The 24,178-nt window shown below is 47.0% G+C and overlaps 1 protein-coding gene across 1 annotated transcript in view; it reads right to left on the reverse strand.

Moving 5' to 3' along the window:
• Positions 1-4,209: 4,209 nt before the first annotated feature.
• The window catches only part of ZBTB40 (zinc finger and BTB domain containing 40), a 29,844-nt gene continuing 9,875 nt past the window's right edge, over positions 4,210-24,178 (reverse strand). The window contains 12 exon segments of the mRNA XM_057381239.1: positions 4,210-4,679; positions 4,681-4,820; positions 5,532-5,614; positions 5,617-5,643; positions 5,646-5,815; positions 6,475-6,478; positions 6,552-6,615; positions 6,617-7,035; positions 12,266-12,419; positions 12,422-12,460; positions 17,594-17,736; positions 18,255-18,357. Of these exon segments, the coding sequence (XP_057237222.1) occupies positions 4,649-4,679; positions 4,681-4,820; positions 5,532-5,614; positions 5,617-5,643; positions 5,646-5,815; positions 6,475-6,478; positions 6,552-6,615; positions 6,617-7,035; positions 12,266-12,419; positions 12,422-12,460; positions 17,594-17,736; positions 18,255-18,357 (1,377 nt within the window). The 3' untranslated portion in view covers positions 4,210-4,648.

Here is a 24,178-nt window from a genome sequence, read left to right on the forward strand (position 1 = left end):
GCTGAGATGATTTTGCACAGTCCCAAGCTAGATCTAATCCATCTGGACAGACCCATTTGYTGGCAGCTCCTTTGTGCTGGAAGTGAGGATGTGCACACCAGACCCATCCTGGCCAGCCCTCCCCATCAGCAGGAGGCTCTGGGGCCAGCAGGAAAGGGTCTGGGAGGAACAGAGAAGAGCTTTCCCTATGCTCCAAGCATCCCTGATCCATGGGGTGAAGGGATACAGACCAACAAACTTGACTCTGARCTCCCTGGGAGTGAGACAGGGACTGGCTGATCCCGTTAGATGTGGAAAGGTCACTGAATGGACTGCCTGCATGCTGGGGATCTCCAGGGTCTCCTTGTCCCCCACAAGAGAGGCTTCAAGAAACATCCAAACTGCCACCATGCTCCCACCACCACCATCCCTCATTCCTGGATGAGATCTGCTCAGCAGATCTTTGCAGCTAACTACGGGCAGGTTGGATTCAAAAAGAATAAAAACCTTAACCCCAAAATGAAGCCTAGATCTGAATTTGCATATACTTTGTTAAAATAACACTTGGGGACTGTGAAATGACACTTTGCATGGGAAATGTCAAGTGAGGGCTACTCAGGGGCACTACTGAACTGTCTCTTCTTCCAGAGTATCCCACAGCAACAGGACAGACCCTGGGTCAAAATGAGAGTTGTGCAGGAAAGGCATTTCCTAATGGTCACAGGCTGAGCCCTGCACCCTAAATGGCACCAACTAATGCARGGAAATTGTGCTGGTTTTGGMTGGGGTGGMGTTAACTGTTCRTAGTGACTGGTGTGGGTCTGTGTTTTGGATTTGTGCTGAACACAAGGTTGATAATAGAGAGATGTTTTCATTATTGCTGAGTGGGGCTCACACAGGGTCAAGGCCTCTCTGCTTTTCACGAGGCCGTGCTGGGGAGGAAGGGCATGGGAGGCTGGGAGGAGGCACAGCCAGGACAGGTGACTCAAACTGACCAGAGGGATATTCCAGACCACACGACATCRTGCTCAGCATATAAAGCTGGAGGGMAGAARSAGGAAGGGGGRGACATTTGGAGTGATGGYGCTTGTCTTCCCAAGTTGCTGTTCCATGGCGTGGGGCCCTGCTCTCCTGGAGGTGCTGAACATCTGCCTGCCCATGGGAAGCARTGAATTAATTCTGTTTTTCTTTGCTTGTGTGTGGGGCTTTTGCTTTCMCTATTAAACTGTCTTTAYCTCAACCSAAGAGTYCTCCRGCTTTTACCCTTTYAACCCAGCTTTTACCCTTTCATTTGTCTCTGGTCCTGCTGGTGGGGAGTGAGTGAGAGGCTGYGAGKGRYTTGGCAGCTGGCTGGGGTTGAACYAGKWCAGAGATGTATAAATCATATAATCATAGGATGGCTTGGGTTGTAAAGGACCTCAAAACTCATCCAGTGCCACCACCTGCCACAGCAGGGACACCTTCCACTGTCCCAGGRTGCYCCAAGCYCTGTCCAGCCTGGCCTTGGGCACTKCCAGGGATCCAGGGGCAGCCACAGCTTCTCTGGGCACCCTGTGCCAGGGCCTCCCCACCCTCACAGGGAACAATTCCTTCCCAATATCCATTCTAAATCTACCTTCTTTCAGCTTWRAGCCATTTCYCCTTGTCCTGTCACTCCACCATCRCCTGATTTAACATCCTCCATGGGATGAAACTTCCCAGTTTGTTACAGGCACTCTGCCCTTGCCCCAAAGGCACCTGCAGCTGCAACAGGAGGACACAATGAAGGGCAGGATGGGCTCATGCTCCAGCCTGTCCTTACAACAGCTTCTCTGCTTCCTTAGAGGATGGCACCAAGGTCAAGAGGGGCAGAGGACACCCCAAAACCAAATGGGTCATCCAGCACCTGGGAGAAGACTTGAAAAAAATCCTGTTTTCAAAACCCAAGGATTTTTCCTTACAGTGAATTGCTTCACACAAAACTCTGCAGCTACATCTCTCTTTCTCCATGTTTTATTTTTTTTTACAGAGAAAAAAAAAGCAGCATAACAAGGAATCMCCAGCAATCAGTATCTCCAGTGTGGTGCACACCAGAGCAGGATGTGTCCTGGGAAATGCATCTCCCTCCTGGGTAGTACATAGGTGTTGCTAACACTGCAATTTGCTTTGCTGTGCGTATCTCATCCATCARGAAGGAACTGGAACGGGGGGATGTGAGTTATTATCTCCTCATAATGATATGGGAGATGCTCGATGGGCTCTGTCAAGCTGCAGAGCTCTGCTGCTGGCAGGAYTCTGCTGAGGATACATCCACACAGGATCTTGCTAGGCTGAAAAGCAGGAGAGACAGCCCCAAACAGGACAGGTGAGTCTGAACCCCCCAATGTAACACCTACACTGTCCTTTTTCAGCTGTGACAACACTCCAGCAACAGGGACCAAAGCAATCACAGCCAACAGRCCCCATGCTCATGCTCTGCCCTGGCTGAGCTCCCTCTGCCCTAGAACAGGACTAGAAATAAGGCAACTTCTCCTCAAGCCCTGCTGAACCTTTTCTCTCCCTCCACAGTTTTTCACCTTAGTGCTCTCTGCAGATATTGGCTCACACAGAAAGGCCAGGGCACCTGCAAAGCATTGTCTGCACAATCCATTCCCCACTCCAGAGCACTCCCGCAGCCTGGGAAGGATTTCCAGCTCCCAGCCCCCATGAAGTCAGAAAAGGGAAAACAAATTCCAACTCCATGAGTCTGTGGGACAAAATCCACTACTYTCCTCCAAACACATCTGTTCTGAAAGCAGCAAGACACAGTTTCCTGAGGTCATTACCCTCATGCCCATCCCAAGTGCTGTGCACAGTGTCCAGGCAGGCATGAGATGGGCTCCTGCAGTTCCCCCTCTCCTCCTGGCCAAGGGGCATTGCAGGTTTTTCACCTCTTCACCTCATAGCAGGTACATTTTACCCTCTCCACAGGTGACCAGGGCCCAGTTTCAGGCTTTTCAGCAGTGATATTCAGGGTTTGCAGCTGACCTGCCAGGGCTTGGAGTTGTCCTTCASCCTGGCAGTGGCTCAAGATTTCCCCATGGCAGCTCAGGAGTTGGGAAAGAAGCTGAGGGCCTGGGAAAGCTCRGAGGAGCTTCCACAAAGGTGCTAAGGCACCTGGGCACTAGCACTAATCCTCAAGGCCTTGAGCACCATCTCCTGGTCATTCCTGGATTTAGAATAAACTTAACCTCACACTTCCTCTGTGTCACCATCCCCGCAAATCTTGGGGCACCTAAGAGCCTTTCAAGACATGTGCAACCCTTCAGCAGGATCACTCAGACGCTGCCACACACACAAAATGCCATKAGCTCCCCCAGCCCCTCTCCTGGGAGTTCTGCTGCTCCCTTCTTCCTTCCAAGTTATAACGGGAACAAACTCTCTCACTGCCAGGGACACCTTGGCACATTCCTGTGCCACCCTCTCTGCCTGGTGGCACTGAGCAGCYGGCACAAGCTGCTTCTGGAAAGCTCCAATCTGTTCCCCTGCCATGGCTCTGGGCAGCAGGATACAACAGGCACTGCTGATGGAGGGTTCCTGGGCTCTGGGATCCACTGGGATCACTGCTCTGTGTGCATGAGGAAATGGAAGATAAATGCTACCAGTCCCCTCAGAGCCACAGGAAAGCTGCATCTATCTAATTGCACTTCATAATGGATTCAGCAAACCATTAATTATCAGATTATATTTTAGGAAGCTGCAGATAAAAAAGCTTTATGAAATTTAGCCTTAAAGGAACTGGCGTGTGCAATGAAGCTGTTGCATCATGCTGGTACCAGAGAAGCAAAGTTTGCTGTAGGTATTGAATGCATTTTACAGGCAGTGCCCAGTGAGCCAGGGGAATGTTCACATGCAGCCACAGCAGCTGTCCCACACCCCAGCACCACAAGGGACATTGGCATGTGAGCACAGCTCTTTCCCCTCTTTCAGCATGTCCCTGGTGAATTAGAGGGTGATGGGGATCTCAGGGTTATTTGCAGAGGATGGATATGCCCAGAATTGCCTGGGACTCTCCTTTCCTAACAGACAGCCACAGCAAAAACATGGATGGGATTGGACCTGTGTGGCACAARGTGCCACCCAAACAGCACTGAAGTMATTTAGCACAACCCCCAGAAAGCCTCTGCAGGAGAAGAGAGGCCCAAAGGTCTGCTCTTACAGCTCTCTGCTGGAAGAGTTCTCCAGCTGCACAACAATACAGGTGAGAGCAGAAGGAACAAAGCAGCCCTCACACCTTGCACAAGATACTTGTGAGAACATCACTGATTCAGCCATAAAAATCTCCATCCTAAATTCTCAGGAGAGCTTTTTTTGGTTTCCTTTATCTGTAAGACCCATCTTTGTCCTGCTCAAGTCCTCTCCCCTCTGTTGACAGCAGCAGAGGATCCCTCCTGATTCCCATCTTTTCCTTTGCTGTTTTATTTCTCATGTGTTGGGKAGATGAGTGCTCACCAGAACTGGCAAACTGCAGAGACTTCCCAAGCAGTGAATATCTATTAACCTCTCCTGTCCCTGGTCATGCTGTGTTTGCTGCATGTGTGGGAGTGCTTTCCCAAAGAAACCCCAAATCTCCCAGGTGGAGCAGCACACTGAGCTGCTGAACAAGCCTAGTGGATAGCAGGKGCCAGGCACAGGCACCTCCCATTGTCCCTCACGCGGTTTCTTCACAAATCAGAGCGAGTGTCACCAAACAAGTCCTCCATAGTCACAACCACCAGCTAAGAGCCAGTTTGTCTCACTTGGGATTCAGGCATCTTCTCAAGTTTGGCATCATCAAAAGAGATGAAAGGCTCTGCTGCTCCTTGCTCTGACATTACAGTCACCTGTGTGGAAGGAAGATGACCCAAGAGTCAGACACACAGAGCACCACTTTCCCCTGGATCCTTTTGCTGCCCGTGCCATTCCCAGACCCAGCTCAGGTAATACCATTTCATTTCACACCACAGGTCTGCAATTACAACAGGCATGAGACTAATGGGAAACACCAAACCACACACACCAGTGATGCACGAGAAGAGAGGAGAGTAATTTAAATATTTCTCTCCACAAAATTGGTATAATTTAGCTCCACAAGCAGTCATAGACAGTAAACACTCTGTGATTATCCACTGGAGGAATGCTCTCCTGGGGAATTTTGCACACTGGGTTCCCTCATCCAAGGAACTSTTCTCCACTGATAGCTGAGGTATTGAAGAGGAAGAGGCTGGCTTCAAACCTAGCACTGGGCATCCAAAAAACAGCTGTAGTCTTATGGGGTGTCATCGAGGTGTTAACAACCCCTGAGTAACCAGGCACCTCCACACACWCTGCCAATCCTCCTTGACTCCTTAAAGTCACACTGAGCTGCTTCCTCTCTAGCAAATGCATCTCATGAAAACACAAAAATTCCCAGGGCTAGAACTTTGCATCTCTAAAAATGGGAAATCGGGAAGCAGGAGAGGCAACAGGGCCCACAGGGTGGATTTGGGAAGAATAAGAGGGTGGGAGAGGAYGGATGAACAACCACAGCAGCTGTGACACAGAGCAGTCCCCACCTGCACAATATGGGCTGTGGTGGCTTGGGAGAAGGTCACTTTGGGATATTCAGTGCTGAAGTGCCCCTGCAGCTCACTCTGGAGGGGAAGAGCTCCCCACAGAGCTYACAGTGAAGGTGCTCTGTGTCTGTGTGAAGTGCTGGCTGATGCCAGGGCTCTGCAGGGCCCCCAAAGAGTAGAAGGTCATGGAGCAGTACAAACAGCAGAAAAGCTGGGAATCTGTGGGAGAAGCACTGCCTGAGACTGGGCTGGGACAGCCAGGGCCAGCCGAGGGCAAAAGGGAACTGCAGTGGCCAGGATCCACAGGGCTGAAACCCAGCAGGGACTGGCATGTGCCAGTGACCCTTCTCCTGGCTGCACCACTGGCTRTCAAACAGTTTAAGGCTGCTTGAGTCCATTTTGGCTCCCTGCAGCACTGAAATTCAGAAGCCAGGCTGGTTTACCTGTAGCTGTGGCTGTCCCTGTTCACAGGAATCCTTTCTCCTGTTCCCTCCAGCACTGCTCCTTGCTGGCCTGGCTTGCACCTCCTGATCCAGCTATTGCAAAGTCATTACCCACCTCAGGGGTTCTCCACTTTCCAGGTGAAAGCTAGAGTTTGGGCTTTACATACAGGTCCTTGCTGTTCCTGCTCACTGACAGCTTTCCATGGTGGGCTCCCAGCAGCTTGYTTGCTGGAAGCCACCCTGCCATTGGTTTTGGAATAACCAAATCAGGAGCTACCACAGGAAGTGCAAAGAGATTTGCCTCCTCTTATGAATCCTGCTAAAGCAGCCAGGAACAGGAACAGCTTGATTACTTTTGGAGGTTTTTAAATTTGCAAGTAGCCCCACTTTTTCTTGATGAGCTATGTGGAAAACCAATTAGGGAAGAACTAATCAGAAAGTGGTTGTGCTCAGTGGGGCAGGAAAAATGAGCTGAGCTGTTTCTCACATATAACACTCACAGAACTGCGGGGAGGAGGAGAAGGAGGAGATTTCAGACTACTACTTTTCTATATTGTCCAAACTTCTGTCCAAACACCTCTGCTCCCACCAGCCCTACTTGAAGCATGAGCAAACTCTCTTCCACAGATGTCACATGCCAGCAGGGAGCTGCTTCTTCTTCTTCTTCTTCTTGGCCATTCCCACCATCCCATGGACCTTTGGCTGATGCTTCTCCAGCTCCTTCTTTGTTGATTTGAACTCTCTGCACTCTTTACACTGGAACTGTTTTCCTCCTACCACCTGACAGTGTTTCATGTGCAGTGCATGTTTCAGGTGGCAGTAGAAGTGGGAGACCTTATCACAGGCTTTGCAGGCAAAACTCTCCTTGGAAGAAGCTTTGTCTTGGGATTCTTTTGCATCTTTGTCACTGACACATCCTGCCTTGTCTTCATCTTTATCCAGAGCTTCAAGCTGGGATTTGCTGTTCATTTTCCACTTCCTGATCCCGGGTTTCTCCCCTCTTCCCTCAGTCAAGAGACCTATGGAAATAGCAATTACTGTTTTGGTGGTGACCAGTAGGACTGGGCACCTGCCCCTTAGTCCCCCATCTCCTGAATGCTCCTACATAGTTTTTCCTGCACAGAAGCAACATCAGACATGCTGTCCCATCACAATGGTRGCACATGGCTCTGCCCAGAAGTGGCTCTGGCCATGCATGGTTAGATGCATAAAGAACAATCCTTGAATTTCTCCACCACACATGCAAGGCTCTGCACGAGATGYCAAGAGCCAGGGCCAGATTTTCTTAAAAGCTTGTTTATCAAACTCTTGCTTCCAAGCATTTGCCTCCTGTTCAGACACATGAAGTTACAACCCTGCTTAAATGTTTGCAGAATTGAACCTCAGGTATGATACTGTCTAAATCTGCCACTGAGAGTGGATATCCAGCCTTTAATTACAAGAAATCTCAGAAATACTTCACAAATACAAACTCTTTGAAAGGGAACAGATAATCTTGCTATGACCCTTTTGAGTCTTCTGCTTTGGGCCCTGAGGTATTTTAAACTGCTCATTACGTTCATTTCTCACAAAGTGTAAATGCCTTCCCGAGCCCCTCTAACACCATGATCTCAAAAAGCACAAGCTGGAAAATTCACCCAGGATCTCAATCTACAGAAAARACCCACAGGGAATGAATGTATGGAAGAAATCAAAATACAAACAAATACATTTATCATCTTTGCTATAATGAGAACCTGGGTACTTTGTGGCCATGGAAACAAGGAAGGCTTCTCCTATGGCCAACATACAGGAAATTCAGCCTTGCAAAACTTCATCTCTGCCTCCCTCACTATGGGAAGAGCTCAGCACAGTGTCCCCTCACACAGCACTATTGCCCCTGGTTTCCAAACAACTAGAGACCAGATGACACATTCCAAAGGACTTGGAAAGCTTAAAATGCCAAGTGGTGACTGATAATCTGCGAACACATCAAGAGAGAACAGCAGAAGACTGGTTTCCAGTTTGTCCCATTCTGTCAAGGTCACCTTGACCTGTGACCTCTATGGTCTCTTTCCACATCCCTTCAACCAACGCTGTCAGTTTTTCTGACCCAAATGAACAAGGATTTTAAAATCTCCCAGTTAGATAATTGTCTTTTTATTAAATCACAAGACCATGGAGAGGAAAAGCCTTTTTTGTAGAGCTCTTGACAGACTTCTGAGATTTGAGAGTGAGACCAATCTCTACAAATATTATCTCCTAAGAAGTGACTGTAGAGAGCYCTGGAAAGCAGATGGCTAAAGAGGAGGTTGTGGAGAAGGCTGGAAGAGGCAAAGCCTGCCCTTGCATGCACCAGCTGCCAGCACTGACAGTGCTCTGACTACAGCAGGGTCCAAAGGAAAAGCCAAGAGATTCCATGTTGYACCTCCATCAAAGAAACCAATCCATTACTTACAGTGCTGAGCATGGTTGGGGATGGATGCAGTTTCTTCCACAGGCATGCTCTGCACCTTCCAAGTGTTTCAGTTCACCTAACTTAGTTACCAGAAAATTTTGAGGGTTTTTTTTTTTGTACTAGAGATGTAAAAATTTGTTTTCAAGTGGAAGTGCAAACTGATCACATCTCCATGCAACACATACATTCTCAGAAACATAAGGTCAGCTCAGTTTCAATAGGAAGCTCACACCCCTCAGACATGCAGTTATCACTCATATTTCATGCCAAAAGCCACGAGGTCCATAAAGTCACCTGCAATACTTGGGCCTGGTAAGCAGTGATGTCAGAGCTGAGTAGACTGGCCTTGAAATTAAGATATGGAAGTTCAGTGCAAAGTTCTGTAGGATGCCAGAAAGAGGCTGGTACCTGGCAATCCTCCTTTGTCCTGAATAGATGTTTTTTGCCAAGTAAATGGCACTTTCCAGGGCTTTTCTTTCTGATGTTGCTTCTTGCTTGATTTCCTCTCAACCTTGGCTTGAAGCCCTGCAAAGCCACTCAGTGGCAGCAGTCTGCTCTCTTTGATATCACAGCCAGAGAAGTGGCAGCTGCCAGAGCAGTCACACTGACTCCCCAGGCCCCTCTGCTACACATGGCAAGGTGTCCAGGAGCTCACATGGACTGCATATTCACAGGCACGTGGATTGTTGGCTCATCTGCTCCACAGCCATCAGGGCATCAACCCTGGCACACCCCACAGATGCACAGGGGGAGTGGGACAAGTGCCTGCAGTATCAGAAGTTGACAGAATGARTGGCAGATAAGAAAGAGCCATTCTTTCTCTGGAAATCAAAGCCATGACTAGGTGAAAATGCCAGCTGGATTGGTGGTGGCTCTTATTGCAGTTAGAAGGGAGGATGTAGATCTGAACTGGGCAGGAATATTGGATCTGCAGTATAGGACATCTCTCAGGAGGCCACTGAGGCAAGGAAGGGGAGTAGAACAGATGTTGTCACCCTCCAAGCCCTACAGCTACAGCAGTCATTGAGAGCCTCAGTTTCTTCCACCTGTGCCCTGCTCCCATTCCACACTGTCACCTTCCACTCCAGCAGCATATCCTCACTGCCCARGACAGTGGCAGGCCAATGATCCCAAGATGCAGAGGGTGATTGCCCTCAGTGTATGGGGGACAAACTATGGCTGTCTGTGCCAAACACAAAATGATGGCAAGTGTCAAAGCCACGAGGCTTGTGTTCTTTCATAAAGACTGATGACTTTGACCCAGATTTTCAGACAAAGTAATTAAATCTTCAATTCCTAAAAAAACCTGACACATTAACAGCAAACTGCTTTTTACTCTAACTCYTCAGCAATCTAAMRACATTTCCACACTGCTTGTCAGCTAARCAGYTCTGGCACCACAAGAAAATAGGAATGGRTTGAGCATGTATTTGGATAAAAACYACCCTGTGCCCATCCCAGTGGACTCAGCAGTCCAAAGAAKCTGGATACACTGGGAAACAGATGAAAATGTATGCAAACAAACAGAATAAGCAAGCCACATTTGCATCCTTTCTGGGAGAATACACACCTGCAGTTACCTTYCTGACCCTCTGATATCCTTGTCATTAAAGCACCAAATTCAGTTAAGCATTTTTTCTTCAAATGATGGATGCAAAGATACAATTGGGCTCAGCTGGAAAGCCTCCCCACAGCTCAGGGCAGGACTCACACGTGGTTGTTGCTCTGYATTTGTTCTGGAGTTCACAAATTGATATCTGCATGTGTTTTGTCCACAATTTTGCCAAACTAGTATAGCATGTAACGTTGTCCTACTGCTGAGGAACTCTCACAGGGGAGTATTTATCTATAAAGTGCATACAGAGCAAGGCCAAATTAAAGCATTCTATGAAAATTAACTCAGAAAATTGCTCTGGGACTACAAACTGCACCATCATGGTCATCTTTGCACAAGAGGAGTGGACTTCATCATGACCTTTCTGCAGCCTGTGAAAAATCCAAACATACACATAGGAAGTCAAGGGAATGTAAGTCCAAATTCATGCAGATACAAAAGCACAGGAAGAGCCAATGAAACCCCACAGGTTAAGGATAATTGTGAAAAATAATCCAATACAGATATACATTACTGAACTAAGCTGCTTAAATGCCTCCAGAGCAATGGCTGGGGTGGAGAAATGCAAAMACAGTTAAGGAACACCAGTATGGAGTAAGTTCTGGGCTCCACAACTCTCGTAACACTAAACTTTAACAGAGTTCATGTTGCCAGCAGGAGAAACACACACTGCAGTGCCTGGATCCAGAGATCACTCCTGYAAAACCTCCTGCAAGTACTACCCCAACATCTGGCCAGAGGCAGCTGTGTGAAATGGCCTGAGGCCACCAGGACACTTGGTTCACCACCTTGCTGCCTAGACCYCATGTGTAAAACCCCACTGAAGGGTTATACCTGTGCTTTACCCTTCTCTTACCCACATGGCCCAGCCACAGTTATACTTTTGTGGGAGAAATTAAACCCAAAACCTGTAGTTCATCCCAGACATCAGTGCATGATTTTTGTGCTTGTGTCTTTTAATCATTCTGGTTCAGTACCAACCAGAACAGTCCAYTATACTCACAGCACTGCCTGGGAAATAAAGCAGCTAAGCACAGCTTGGGAAAAAAAAAAAGGTAAAATCTCTTGGACCCAGAAAATATACAGTGCTGTGTAAGAAGAGAAAACTCTCTGGGATKGGGAAGGAAGAAATAGCAGGCTGGRAGAATATYCAGTGGAWGATTCTGAGCTKCTATGAACAGCTCCCTRAACAAAAAGACTTCTTGGAGATGTGAATCTCATCCCCAGCAAAGCCCAAGGAAATTCATAGAGGAAATATTTTCCTTCTCCCATGGGAATGTTTCTGATTTTATGAGACAAACTTGAGTTGTTATGAATGCACTCTGCTCTGCTGCCATGCCAAGGTGAGCCCCAGAACCAGCACATGCCCATTGCAGGACCTCCTGCTCCCTGTCAGCTGGACAGCATGGGACACCAAAGATACCACCAGTTAATCCATCAGCTGCTGGCAAAMCCAAATCATCCCCTCCCTCTTCATCTTCATTATAAGAAATATTTTAACTTCTGTTTGTTCAAGCTGCAATTTAAGGAAACTCAGCTCTGTGTAATTAAGGGATGCTCCTCCTTGGAATGGGTATTACCAYGAGATAATTAACCATGCTGGGAGTCTGGTGTTTCAAGAAAGCAATCGTGCTTAACAAATGACAAAACCAAGTGTCTGTCGGGAATGTTTGCTACAGAGGAAATTATCAGCAYTATGAGCACAGTTTTGCTTTCTATTAAACACTCATTTACATTTCACTGCATGTTAATTTAGTTTTAAATTTTATGTGACTTCAGAGTCTCTTGATCTGAATTGCTCAGGGAGTGCCTAAACCCACCCAAACTTGAAAGATTGCCCCACCAGGCAAAAAAATGGGGGCTCCTGAGTCCCTGAACCACTACAGRCAGCCAGCAGACAATAAAATCCCAACAAAACAAACAGGAAGAGGGGCCTGGCCATCCAATAGAATGATGTGTAATGGGAACGTAAGTGTAGGATTCCTATCAGCATATTCTGTTCCACACAGGAAACAATGAGTCAGTGACCAACATGAGCAGAAATGCTACCTGAATCAAGGAAAGCAGCACAGCCCAAATAAATTTTCCCCCCATCTCCCTGAATCACAAGGAATTCCAAGTAAGACACTGTATTTAATGTCAAGATATCTCCAGCTTAGGGGTATTTTTAGTTATTTGCTTTCAGAGGTAGTCAGTACCACACAGTAAAGTCACCAATGGAAGTTTAGTTTACTCATACCTTTATTACCAGAGATGTTTTCTGTTGCCACCAAGCTGTCCAGCAGAAGCTGGATTCCAGGGAAGGATGCTTTCACAGCCCCCAGAAGTTTGACCAAGCTTTTCACTTTCAGGATTTTCTCTACACCCACCTTCCTGAGCAGATTGTCCATGGCTTTTCCCCCTGAGAGCTGCCTTCACAGCAATCCAAAACTACCTGTAGCAAAGAAACAACCACAAAACTGTCTGTGAGAGCTTCCTACAAACTCTTGGATCTGAACAGAGGTCAGAAAAACAGGAACAGTATCACAATACTGCACTAGATCCCCATAAACTGTTTACACAGTTTAACTGGGAGGTGCTATGGGGTGGTAATTACAGAAACACCCAAACATGGCCAAGGTGTAACAGATGTGTCCCCTTCAAAACCAGCCTGGTGGGTTTTTCCAAGTCCAGCTCTTGGAAGTGGCTAAGCAAAAACYACTTTTTTAAAGGAGACAAAAGTAGACTTAAAGAGAGTGTTCAAAACAATGTTTCATTTAATATTTTTAGTGAATACTTTTAAAACTGACAGTCTTGTCTCCCTTGTCTCGCCAATGTCTCTGCTTGACATCAAAAAACAGATGACCAGAAAAAAAAATATTATTTAAATAAGCATCTATTTACTGAATTATGATTATTTCTGTGACAAGGCCACATGAGACATCTCTTATGTGATATGCAACCACTGGAAAAGCTCTAGGATGCTGTAAAATACCTACAAGGGAGAGGCAGCAGGCAAATACAGGCTGACCTCCCTTCCACCAATGCTGTGCTCCTGAGCAGAACCTCTGCAGGGCACCAGCCCAGTTCCCTGCTGACCATAAKCACTACACTACACAGTCCCATCAATAAAATTATTAAGATCTGTCCTAAAACTAGTCACATTTTTACTCTCTTTCCCCAGGTTGGAAAGCTCTTCCACAGTCCCATTCCCCTGCTGATTCTTCTAATTTTCAGCTGAAATTTATTCATGGCCAGTGTATGCCTATTTGTTCATGTGCCAACATTATCTTCTAGCTTAAAAGCYTTCTAAACTCTCTGAGGTGTTTACCCCACCCTTCCTATCCAATTTTGTTATAAGAGCATGATCATATTCCCTCTCAATCTTCATTTCCCTTGTCTAAATAAGGCAGCTCCTCTTATAAAACAGCTTCTACACTCCCCTGGACTTTGCACGGCAGATCTGTCAAGTTCCAATTAGAATTCACCTTTTTTGTACCAGACTGAAATGGAAATTTCAGATGAGGTCTTAATTCTTAGTTCTCATCACTGCACCCAATGCACACTCTTCACTTTATACCCCCACATCAGTCAGTTCTCACTACTCAGCTCTCCAACTATGGAATTCATATGGAATCATAGAATCATTAAGGTTGGAAAAGYCTTCTAAGATCAYCAGGATCACCCATCAACCAGCACCACACCATGTTCAAGTGCCACATCCACACATCTCTTAAATCCATCCAGGGATGGTGACTCTCCCACTGTTTTGGGCAGCCTATGCCAATGTTTCATAACCTTCACAGTGAAGAATTTTTCCTAATATCTAATTTAAACCTCTTGTGGCACRACTTGAGGCCGTTTCATTTTGTCCTATTAATTGTTATATGGGAGAAAAAATCAACTCCCACCTGGGTCCAACCTCCTTTCAGGGAGTGAGCATCCCTGGGGAATGTCACCGACTACAGACCACCAGCTGGATTCCATTCCACTGCTCAGAATCATCTGCCATTCAGCAGTTCCTGATCCACCTCACTGTGCATTCATCTAACCCACATTACCTGAGCATACCTACAAGGATRTTGTGGAAGAGTGTCAAAAGCCTTGATGAATTTGAGGCAGACACCACGCACTGCTCTCCTCTCGTCGACCCATCCTGCTGTGCCATCATAGAAGGCTTTCAGAWTGGTCCTAATTGATTATTGAGGGATGTCATTTGAGCTCTGATTTTCCTTCTGCTGCAGGAAATTTCTATTTCTGTGTTTCTCCTGCACCAGGCTCCAGGCTCAGCCATGAATTTGCAGGTCATCTCCTCGCCTTATTCTTTTGCTTGGTCAGACAGTATCTGCCATGATGCCCAGCAGCCTGATGTGCCACAAGCCTCTCCATAGTTCTGCAGTATGTTTCTTGGCCTGTCGGACATTTCAGCCATTCCCTGAATGTCCTAACACTCTCCCAYAAGTTATTCACTCACTCAGGCCCGTAACCTCTCATAAAAGTTCTTCTCTCTCACTCAGGATGCAAACTTCAGACAGTTCTCCTGCCTTTAACATAAAAGAAACTAATCCAACAGCTCCTCCTGCGCTCTAATGAGCACCTGAACTCCTTAATTAGTTTCTCTCATTTCTAAAGATCTGTCCTTTTATAGTCCAAATTCTGTTGTGAACCTGCTGATGTATTCTCCCATTCAATTCACACCAAGCTGCCTCTGGATCCCTTAGTCTGAAATCCTTTTCTGAGAGAACACAAAAAGAGGTACAAGAGYAGAATCCTTTGGGGAGCTCCCACTGTAACCCACCACTGCTCCCAGGCAGAAGTGATTTCCCTGGCAGCAGGAGATGCAGTGATAACATTTTGAGACTTAGACAACTCCAGGTGAGAGTCAGAAAACTTAAAAAGTTAGAATGTGCCCATTCTGCTTGTAGCAGGATTTCTCCATCCCCCGTGCACACAGTTGAGATTCCTCCTGCAGTGGCCAGCAACCTGCTTGTGCTGTCCCTGATACCTGTCTGAGCCCTGAAGCTGCTTGGTTTGAGCACCAAGGTGTGCAGGCACTGGAGTCAAAGGGGAGAGAAATCACACAGCTCAAAATACCCAGGTGCCTTTCAGAAGAGAGCCTGAACAGAAGGAAAGGGCTGATGTTTCTACCACCTACTCTGATTTTTTGGATTCAGGGCTGTATTGTGGACTGGTCACTCTGAACTCTGCAACAACCTAAGCCATCTGAGATATCACACATGAAAGGTTAACCCCTCTTCCTTTGTATCAACTTTATTTCTTTGAAATCATAATCTGTATCCAAATCCTCCACCCCACCTCTCCAATTACAGAAACACCAAAAAAGCCACGGACGTTAGGCATTCAAAAAAGAGAAAGGCTAGGTTCAAAAGTTACCCAGAAAAAACASAGATTTACAAAGAGGCTTCACAAAACATCATGTACTGGTTTTCCAGCAAAGAAAATCAAACTTGCTYCATGCACAGCTTGGAGAAAGAAAGAATTCAGCTGCAGAGAATAAAGGCTGTTACATGAGAAGCTCACACTTGTCTTGCTGAATAAATTCGTAGCTAATGAAGCAGTGACAGTGAGAAGAAAAAGGAAAGCCTCATCTTCATGGAGCCCCATCTCCTTGGAAAACTAGATCCCATCCCTGCCAACCCAGAGCTCCAGTGCAACACTAGATAAACCAGGTAAGGTGAAACCTTCAGAGGTGGCTGCAAACTCCATGTTTGTTTTCCCAGTCCTACATCTGAGACAGCAGAGATCCCACCTGCACACATGCCATGGGCCCACCGTTTTCCTCAGTTTAACTTCTGGAATAATTAAACACATTCTCACTTATCTGAGGGAGAGGGGATGGAATTAAACAAATAAAGCCCCCAAAGGACAGTCTACACTTGGCAATTTCTGCCTTGTTATCTTGTGCCACAAGCAGTAGAGCTCTGTCCCAGCCTCACCAGAGTGCTCCCCAAATAGATGTCATTTGATGGGAAACTGTAGGCTGAAACAAGAGCACAAAGGGATCCCATAGAGAGGAGTAGAATTTGGTATTCAGAGCAGGGTTTGGAGGCTCTGTAGCAAATGGAGCACACAGACACTGATGAGGATGAAAAGAAACACTGTTCCTCCACCACACAAGGCAGGAGCCCTGCAGTAGATGATGATGCAATTGCAGGCTGTATCCTGTGCCCAAGGAGCAGAATTATGATGGCAGAAGTGTTTTCATTTATTATTGGGGGCTGTGTTTGTTTTTCTCAATGTGAAGGGGGATAAAAAATTGCAGAATTTTAACCAACTAATTCCACAAAGACAAAGAGAAGAGTGCAGGAAAAATATGAAGCCTTTAAAAGAAAGGCTACACTGTACCATAAACAGGCACACATGAAATTTCTAATCTCCCCACTGCTGATGAGGCTTCCAYGGCTTGGAAGCCAGCTCCAGGTGCCCCAAGTGGGTCTCTGCTGACAGCCACAATGTCTCCCCAGCACATGCCAAATCCTTTGCAGTACTCACCCTGCTCTCTCCTCTCACATCTCCATCCYAGGCTCAGCTACATGCTTTTGGAGGCAAAAATTCATCAGACACCACTCACACTCCAGTCACACCCCAGCCCAGGACAGGACAGATGCCTCTGTAAGCAACACCTTTCTGGGTCTCCTGTTCCAATCTGTGCCTGTGCTCAGGGATGCTCCATGCTGGATGTGCTRAGGGACCATGAGACCTTAATTGAGGGGCTTATGAGCCAGGCAGAAGTTCTCAGCCCACCTGTCRTGGCCCTGGTCAGGCTCACTCAGACAGAAAGAAGAGATCATTCATGCCACTGAGCACAACCTTCCACTCTCTATAATCCTGTGTCAGGGGAGCTCAATGATGTGACAAACTAGGACAGCAGGTCTCAAGCTGCATGCTGATCACAGCATTTGWGGGCACCCTGTAAGTTCCAGCTGCACAGGGTACAGCCAGCTCCCCTCAAAGATAAAGGAACGCACGTTATACACGGTATTTTGTCCTTTATGGCTTCTGCAAATCAGCAGTCAGAGTGCAATTGCTTACAGGAAAGGAAAGGCAACAGTCCTCCCAACCAACTGCTGCCTTCAACACATATAAAATAAAACCAAATCAGTTAGTGGATGTGCTGTGCTAGCCTTGTGTGGTAAGAGTTACAAAAAAAGTCATAAAGTTTGGGAGACAGCKGAAAAGGAAGCTGATGACCAGGAACTAAGAAGCAGGTAGCAGAGAAGTTGTTAGTGGCTCTGCTCAAACTCCCATACAGAGCCTTGTCCTTGTTCCCAAAAAGGCTTTTTCAGGGTGTGAGGAGTACCAGGCACCTCCTCTACACCAGGCTCCACTTGCACTGACACTCATCCTGGCCTCAAGATTGCCTTCACTGCTCAGTTTTCACCATGCCCACAGCCCAGTACAGAAGGACCTGAGACCACACACAGGTGCAGTCCATGCTGTAGAGAAGGCACAACAAAAAGGTGAAAGTGCTGGCTGAGGCTCGCCCATCACCTGGCAAAACCTGTGCACGACGCTGCAGACACACACCTCGTTCACACAGTTTGCCTTATTTCAGATTTTTTTTTACCCACTTCTCTGAGGCGGTCAGGAATCCCTCTCTTCATGCCTCCAAGGACTCTGTAACAAAACTCAGCTGTGTCACACTCTGGATCAGCTCCTCCCTGCAGCACAGCAAGCCAGCGGTCAGCGTCTCTTCTTCGGCTATGCTCTCTGAGGGGGAAAAGATTCAGAAACACAAGAGAAGAAACAAGTCAGTCTGAAGGAACTGACAGGTTCCTGAAGCGAGGGAGACTCTCTGAAAGATCTAAGTGAATAGCAAAATTCATCCCAAGCACAAGGAGCGGAGGAAAATCACTTTGCTATTCTCTTTAAACTCTATGAAAGGAAAATGTCTCATTTATCTAACAGAGCACAAAGCCATAAAGCAAGCTGGAGGTTAACACCAGGTTTGCAAGGCCACTGCTTTGTGTCAGACTCGAGTAAAAAAGAAGTTTTCAATCCCAAGGCTCATCTGTGCTCTGACCCGTGCTGGCTGCCAGCCATTGATCCAGCCCTCCAGGCTGCAATGGGAGAGCCCTGCACAGCTACACCCCCATTTTGCAGGCAGAAATGCTCCAGAATCTTGGTCAGCACATGATAAACCTCCCACATCCAAGGATACAGAGTTTCTCTGCTTTTCCTATAAGGTTGCCCACTCACTTTGCCACAGGTTGCACCCAATTTCCTACCTGATTGTTGTGGGGCTTCTCTGCTGTCTTGTTCCCTCTCCAGGAAAGCTGCTCTCAGCTCAGGAYTCGTGTTTTGAAACAGATTTGGAAAAGACATGAGGCCCTGAGTGTCCAAGTGTCACTATCCTGGGWGTGAACTTCCTGGGGCCAAGCATCCTTCACTTTGCCCAGCAAAACACTGACTGTTCCTCTGCCTTGACYTAGATAAGCAGCCAGAGTCTACAGCAGAACAGAAATGCAGGAAAATCTGGATAACAGTCAACTGCCCTGTGCAGACAGACACAACAAGCAGAATCCTGGGGGTTCGGTCAGGGCACAAAAAATTAAACAGAACAAAAAAATAACTACAAAGACACACCACTGAACCCAAGCTCTGGCCTGTGGCCACCATCCCTGGGAAGGAGGGCAGCAAGCCCTGCTGCCAGCCCTCATCCATACAGCAGATCTCACAAAGTGGAGCTRGTTCCAGCACCAAACATTTCTTCATGTCCAAATAGCCAAAGACCAGTAAGTGAAAAAAGACCTGATAAAACATGAATTAAACACTGCTACTTTGGAAGCCAATGCTTGGGCAAAGGATACTGGATCTCACTGCAGCACAAGGAGAGATCAGTTGCACAGAAAGCAGAGAGAATTTCAAGTGGAACTTTCARTAATCTCCATTCTCAATCACCATGGAGCTCTGTCTCCTAGAGAAAGCTCTGGAGAGGAGGCACATAAACTCTTGGGTGCCATGGGCTCTCAGAACACCTGGCAATCAAACCAAGAGCTCCAAAATTTACTTCAGTGACCTGAAACAACAATCAGAAGCAAACATGCCTGTACAGTTATGGAAATAAAAGGCAAAGAAATAAGCTGGAACTCTTGCTCCCATTTCCCCAGAGTCCTTTAATGCTGTAAATATTGCCCCTGAAGATACACGCTGCCCAGCACTCCAGGAGAGATGCCAGTCTTTCAGAGCAGGCAGCCTTTATTGGAGACTCCAGGGATGCTATAAAGGTACCTTTGAAGTGGGAAGTTCAGCTCCGCTCCAGGGAGAACGGCCATTTTCTGCTGTCATTGTCATTTTTATTCTGATGATAAAAAGACTGAATGCAACTGCTTAGGGCTGCACCAGGGGCCGGTGCACTGGCTTTTCCTAGCAGATGTAAATGCTCACACATTAGGGCAGCGTGGCAGTGCAATGACCTATTGCAACAACTCCGCAGAGGGGAAACTGCAGCAGTCCCAGCTCTTCCCACTGATGGCAGTTTGCCTGCTGAAGAGTGTGGAAGGGCTCTGGTGTAAAGAAAAGCACAGATGCACCAAAGAGCAAACTTTAAGGCGCCTTTTTAAGGCAAACATTAATCTGTAATGAGACTTGATAACCAGATCATGTTTGTTCTCAAGGTTTGCATGCCTGGCCCCTTCCAGATCAAAATGAGCATGTAAAACACAAAATATCTCCACTCTCACCATGCTAAATATGCTCAGATCCTGCCAAATCCATTTTTGCACTAATATGGATGAAAAATAACTTGCATTGTTGAATGTAATTTTTAATTTTGGGAGTTTTTAATTAAAATCAGCACAGCATTGCTACCCGGAGCCCCAGATAACATCCTTTCCTCAGTGCATGGATTTAGTTRATAGAAATGAGTTTTCAGTAACTGAAATGTTCTGCTATTTATAAGCTCTTTCTGGAAGACCTTTCCTTGGACATGTTGCTCAGAGAGAACAACAGTCTTTTAGCATTGTTGTGAAAGCTCACAGAGTACATTTCAGGCTTACTTCAAAGCACTAACAATTCCCAAAGATCCTGGGAAAAATGGAGAAATACTGGTATAAGCTGGAATCCCAGTTTCCAGCCATCATAATGTGCCCCCACATTACAGCCTGATCCACTAGGCTTTCACTGCCCGGGACACTGCAAAATCCTTCATGGCCAAGTTGGCATAAATTAGCACATATCCAGCTTCCTGGTGGGAGGAAGAGACTGCCTCTCTGCACAGGTAAACTGCATCATGAAGACCTGGCTTAAGCTTGGTCAAAGCTGTGCCACCAACAGRTTCCATAGCATCTGAAAAATTTGGTCCCAGTTGAGGATGTCAGTTCTGATGACAACATTTCCACCTCAGCACTGGGGAACACATCACACACCATGGAACAGCCCTGCTAGCTCATCTCAAACCTCTCCATGTCCATAGCAGCCCCCAGGCAAAYTCTGAACAGGAATCTCTGCAGGTGAGGACCCAGGAGGTAGGTCTCCTGTCTTCAGATCATCTCCACATCTTCCATATTTTTCCAGGGAGGACCTCAAACGGAGGGGCAAGTAATGTACATCCCCTCGAGCAATGTGCAGTGCCCAGAAGTGAGACTAAAGAGGGATGTGAGGAGAGAGGGAGGGCACACAGGGCAGTCATAAGCCCAGCTGGCCATTACCTCTTTCCTGCAGGATGAGCACAGTTATGGCTTTTCATGCCTTATCCATGCTCCTGCCCCCACCATGACAGCACATCCCAGCAAAGGCTACTTCAGAGACTATTTCTGACTGATCTCCTTCAAGCATCAGCTTTAGAGCAAATGCAAGCATCCAGAGGGWGGTGCAGAGGGATCTGTAAGAAACAGGTTGGGAAGCACCTGCTCAGGGTGACATAAGAAGCTGATTCCCTTCAGACCTGAGGGACATTCAGGCACATCACAGGAGGCTGGGCACTGTGGGGAAACTTCCACAGCCATCATCAGTCCTCTGTAAATGCACRCTGCTTTGGGTTTTACACTAGTTAATTTTGGATGTATAGATGGTGTAGAAAATATAAAAAAGCTGTTTCACTGCTGGCTTTTCCATGGCTCTGTGGCTTCCAACCTTTAGAGCAGAACAGCAGGGYTGGTCTGTAGGCTGCTCACAGCATCAGTGGCATGGACAGCCCCAGGACTGGCTCCACACACCTCACCCTCAGAGAAGTTCCCTGGCTGTGACCCCACCATGAAGCCAATCAACTATCACTGTGCATACAATAATCGGAGGGAAAACTATGTTCCGATTTTTCCTTCAGAAAACTGAAGTGCTTTTTTTTTTCAACACTGCATCTGTACATGGCTCATGAGGGAGACCCCAGGAAGGCTCCGTAGAAAACATTGACCTGCTGCATACTCCACATATGAAGAACAAAAGCTCAGCCCAAACTTCTACAAAAATACATCAGAAGAGAGGAAAAACAAGTTCTCTAGCTCTGTCACCATGAAACAAAAAAAACCAAAAACCAAACCTTCACAAGCTCTCTCTCCTAATCAGGATGCAGAAGGTAACAGGAAACTTCTTTCTTCTGCCTCATCCAGAAATCCCTACAGTTGCAAATGAAGGGCGACAATGACTGGAAAGGTGCACAGGCAATGGAAATGATCCACAAGCATAGTGACATTTATTCTATGTGGGAGAATCAACRCTCCCCCACTTCATCTGAACCCAGTAGTAGAGGGAAGAAATGAGCTGTGCAATAATTTGAATTGAGTTTCCCTAAAAGAGCACAGGAAGATAAGACTTGACACCAGCAAAGCTCTTCTACACTTCTCTAAATTACTGCAATTTCAGTCTTGTTCCCGTTTACAAGCAGSTTTCATCCAAGCCAAAACCAAATTAGATAGGAACAGTTTATGTGAAACACAGAGAAACTATAAAACAGAAACAACCCCAAAAATCACATCTCCCTAAACTAAAAAGCAATTCATCTGCATTTTTCAGTCTGGGGAACAGAATGGAACATCAGACTCAGAGAAAATAGTTCACATAAAAGCCAGCCCAGCACCACAAACTTTGTTGGGGAAAAGCCCCACAACCAAATGAGTCTCCACTGAAGGTAGAAGGAAATAGGCAAGAACAGCAGAGGGGAGCAGACAGGAGTGCTGCAGGGAGCAAAACAACATTAAGGATGAGTTCACCAGCAAAGGAAGAGAAACAGAGAGGCATCCAAGGCAAATTCCACTGAAATCAGAGGAGCCTGAACACCCGGATAGCCTTGGTGCCTATCAGCAGGCTGGCAAAACACCCMTGAACCCCTACGCTGCCCACCTTTTACTGGCCAAAACACATCAGTGTTTGCCAAGAGAGATCAGCCACTTCCAAAAGGCTCCCAAGAGGACACTCCTGAGGAATGGGAGATCTCCCCTACAGCAGGGTAAGCTCACCCAGCAAGAATGCTTTCTGCAAAGAAACAGCATCGCACCCGTTTCCAGACACACCTTTACTTGCCCCGAGGCACCAGAGACTTCAAGCAAATGACTTGCAAAAGAATACAGAGAAAGTGAAGGGCGAAAAAAGTAGAGAAAAAAAATCCATTGACATCCACCACTGGCACAACTTCAGCCTGAATTACACATCTGATTTCAGCTCTTTGGAGCTGAACTTGCACTTCAAGCATGACTTTAAAAATACACCACTGTGTTTCCACCCCCCAGGAAAACACTAAGCCCTTGAGGGAAAAAGCTGCTCTGTGTTTTAGGAAACAGACCTAGTGTTGGTGTCCACAGGTCCTGCTGGTCCCAGAGAGGAGCTCAGAGAGTGACAGATCTGGCTGAGCCCTTGCTTATAACAGACTGCAGCCTGTTCTCTCACTGCCCTGGGGCTGACACTTTTCATGCTTGTCACAGCTGAGAAGTGATTTTTCAGGAAAGCTTAAAGAAAATCCATTTCTCATTTATTCAGCATTTATTTATAGCTGCAGAAAAATTGTCCAGCTACCACTATGCGGTCAGACACCCAAACTGGCTCTGAGCTCCACAACCTCTCACTTGGCTTCTGCTATAACAGCTCATTTGGGAGCACAAAGGGCCAGGAATGGATCTGTAAACCTTTCCTGCTGGGTCTGAAGTGCTGAAGGAACATGAAAGAGCAGTGGCTGCAAAGCAATTGCAAATGGGGCCGCTGTGCAGCGCAAAAGCTGCAGCTCACCTGCAATAGCAAACGGGGCTGCTGTGCAGTGCAAAAGCTGCAGCTCACCTGCCTGGGCACTCCACTGGCACAGCTCTGCCCTGCCACCAGCAGTAAGGGATGACAGGAGCAGGTAGAGAGCCTGCTGGCATAGGGGCATGGAGCTGCCAAATCCCTTCTGGCCACACCCATCCACACAGAACCCACCCCAACTTGTCTCCATTTGTAAAGGTGGACAGCAGATAAAACCCTAAACCTGACATATTTATCTGACCATGGTGAAAAACCAATATACAAAAACCTACCCCTTCACTAAGCAGGGCACTCAGAGGTGTTTGTCACCCAGCCAGGCTTGTGCTTGCTGCTGCAACATGAATTAGGACCTGCACCTCTCTCCTAAAGCCCCCAAGATGTTATATTTCACACCATCAAGAGAATCGGCAGCTAAGGGAACACAAGCCTCYCTCCATGAACATTTAATGGGTCAGCATAAAACAATCCTACACTCACCAATTCAAGGAAATTCTCCTCCCTGCTGTAACAGATTTTGTTTCTTTCTAATAAAGATGTGGTCTTGGGCTTTTATAAGCAGAATGCTACAATGGYTTAAATGTCCCATGTCCTGGAATCACACTGCTACTGGAGGGATTTGCATCCAGACCACCAAGCACACAGGAACCTAGAGAGCATGGCAGCCCCCAGCCTACAGAACAGCTTCCAAAGGTCAGATAACCAGGGAACCAAGGAAGAGCCAGCAGTGAAAAGCAATATTTTTTCCCCTGAACTGGCATGCAGGCCAGTTCACGCCGCCTGGTATGAAAAATGCTCTACCAGAAATGGCTAGGCTGAGGACAGCAAGCAGAGGCTCATCCTTGCTCCACATTAGCCATGCTTTTCTCTAGACCCTGCCACTGCACAGCAGCATGCAGCCAGGACAAGTGCCCACTGGAGTTGCCACAATCATTCCCAAGCTCTGCATCCTCCTGCTCCACTGTCACACCAGTGTGGACATCACATG

Source organism: Malurus melanocephalus, unplaced genomic scaffold (assembly GCF_030028575.1).
Source record: "Malurus melanocephalus ecotype Western Australia unplaced genomic scaffold, MMel_1.1 scaffold_500, whole genome shotgun sequence".
Lineage (NCBI taxonomy): Eukaryota > Metazoa > Chordata > Aves > Passeriformes > Maluridae > Malurus > Malurus melanocephalus.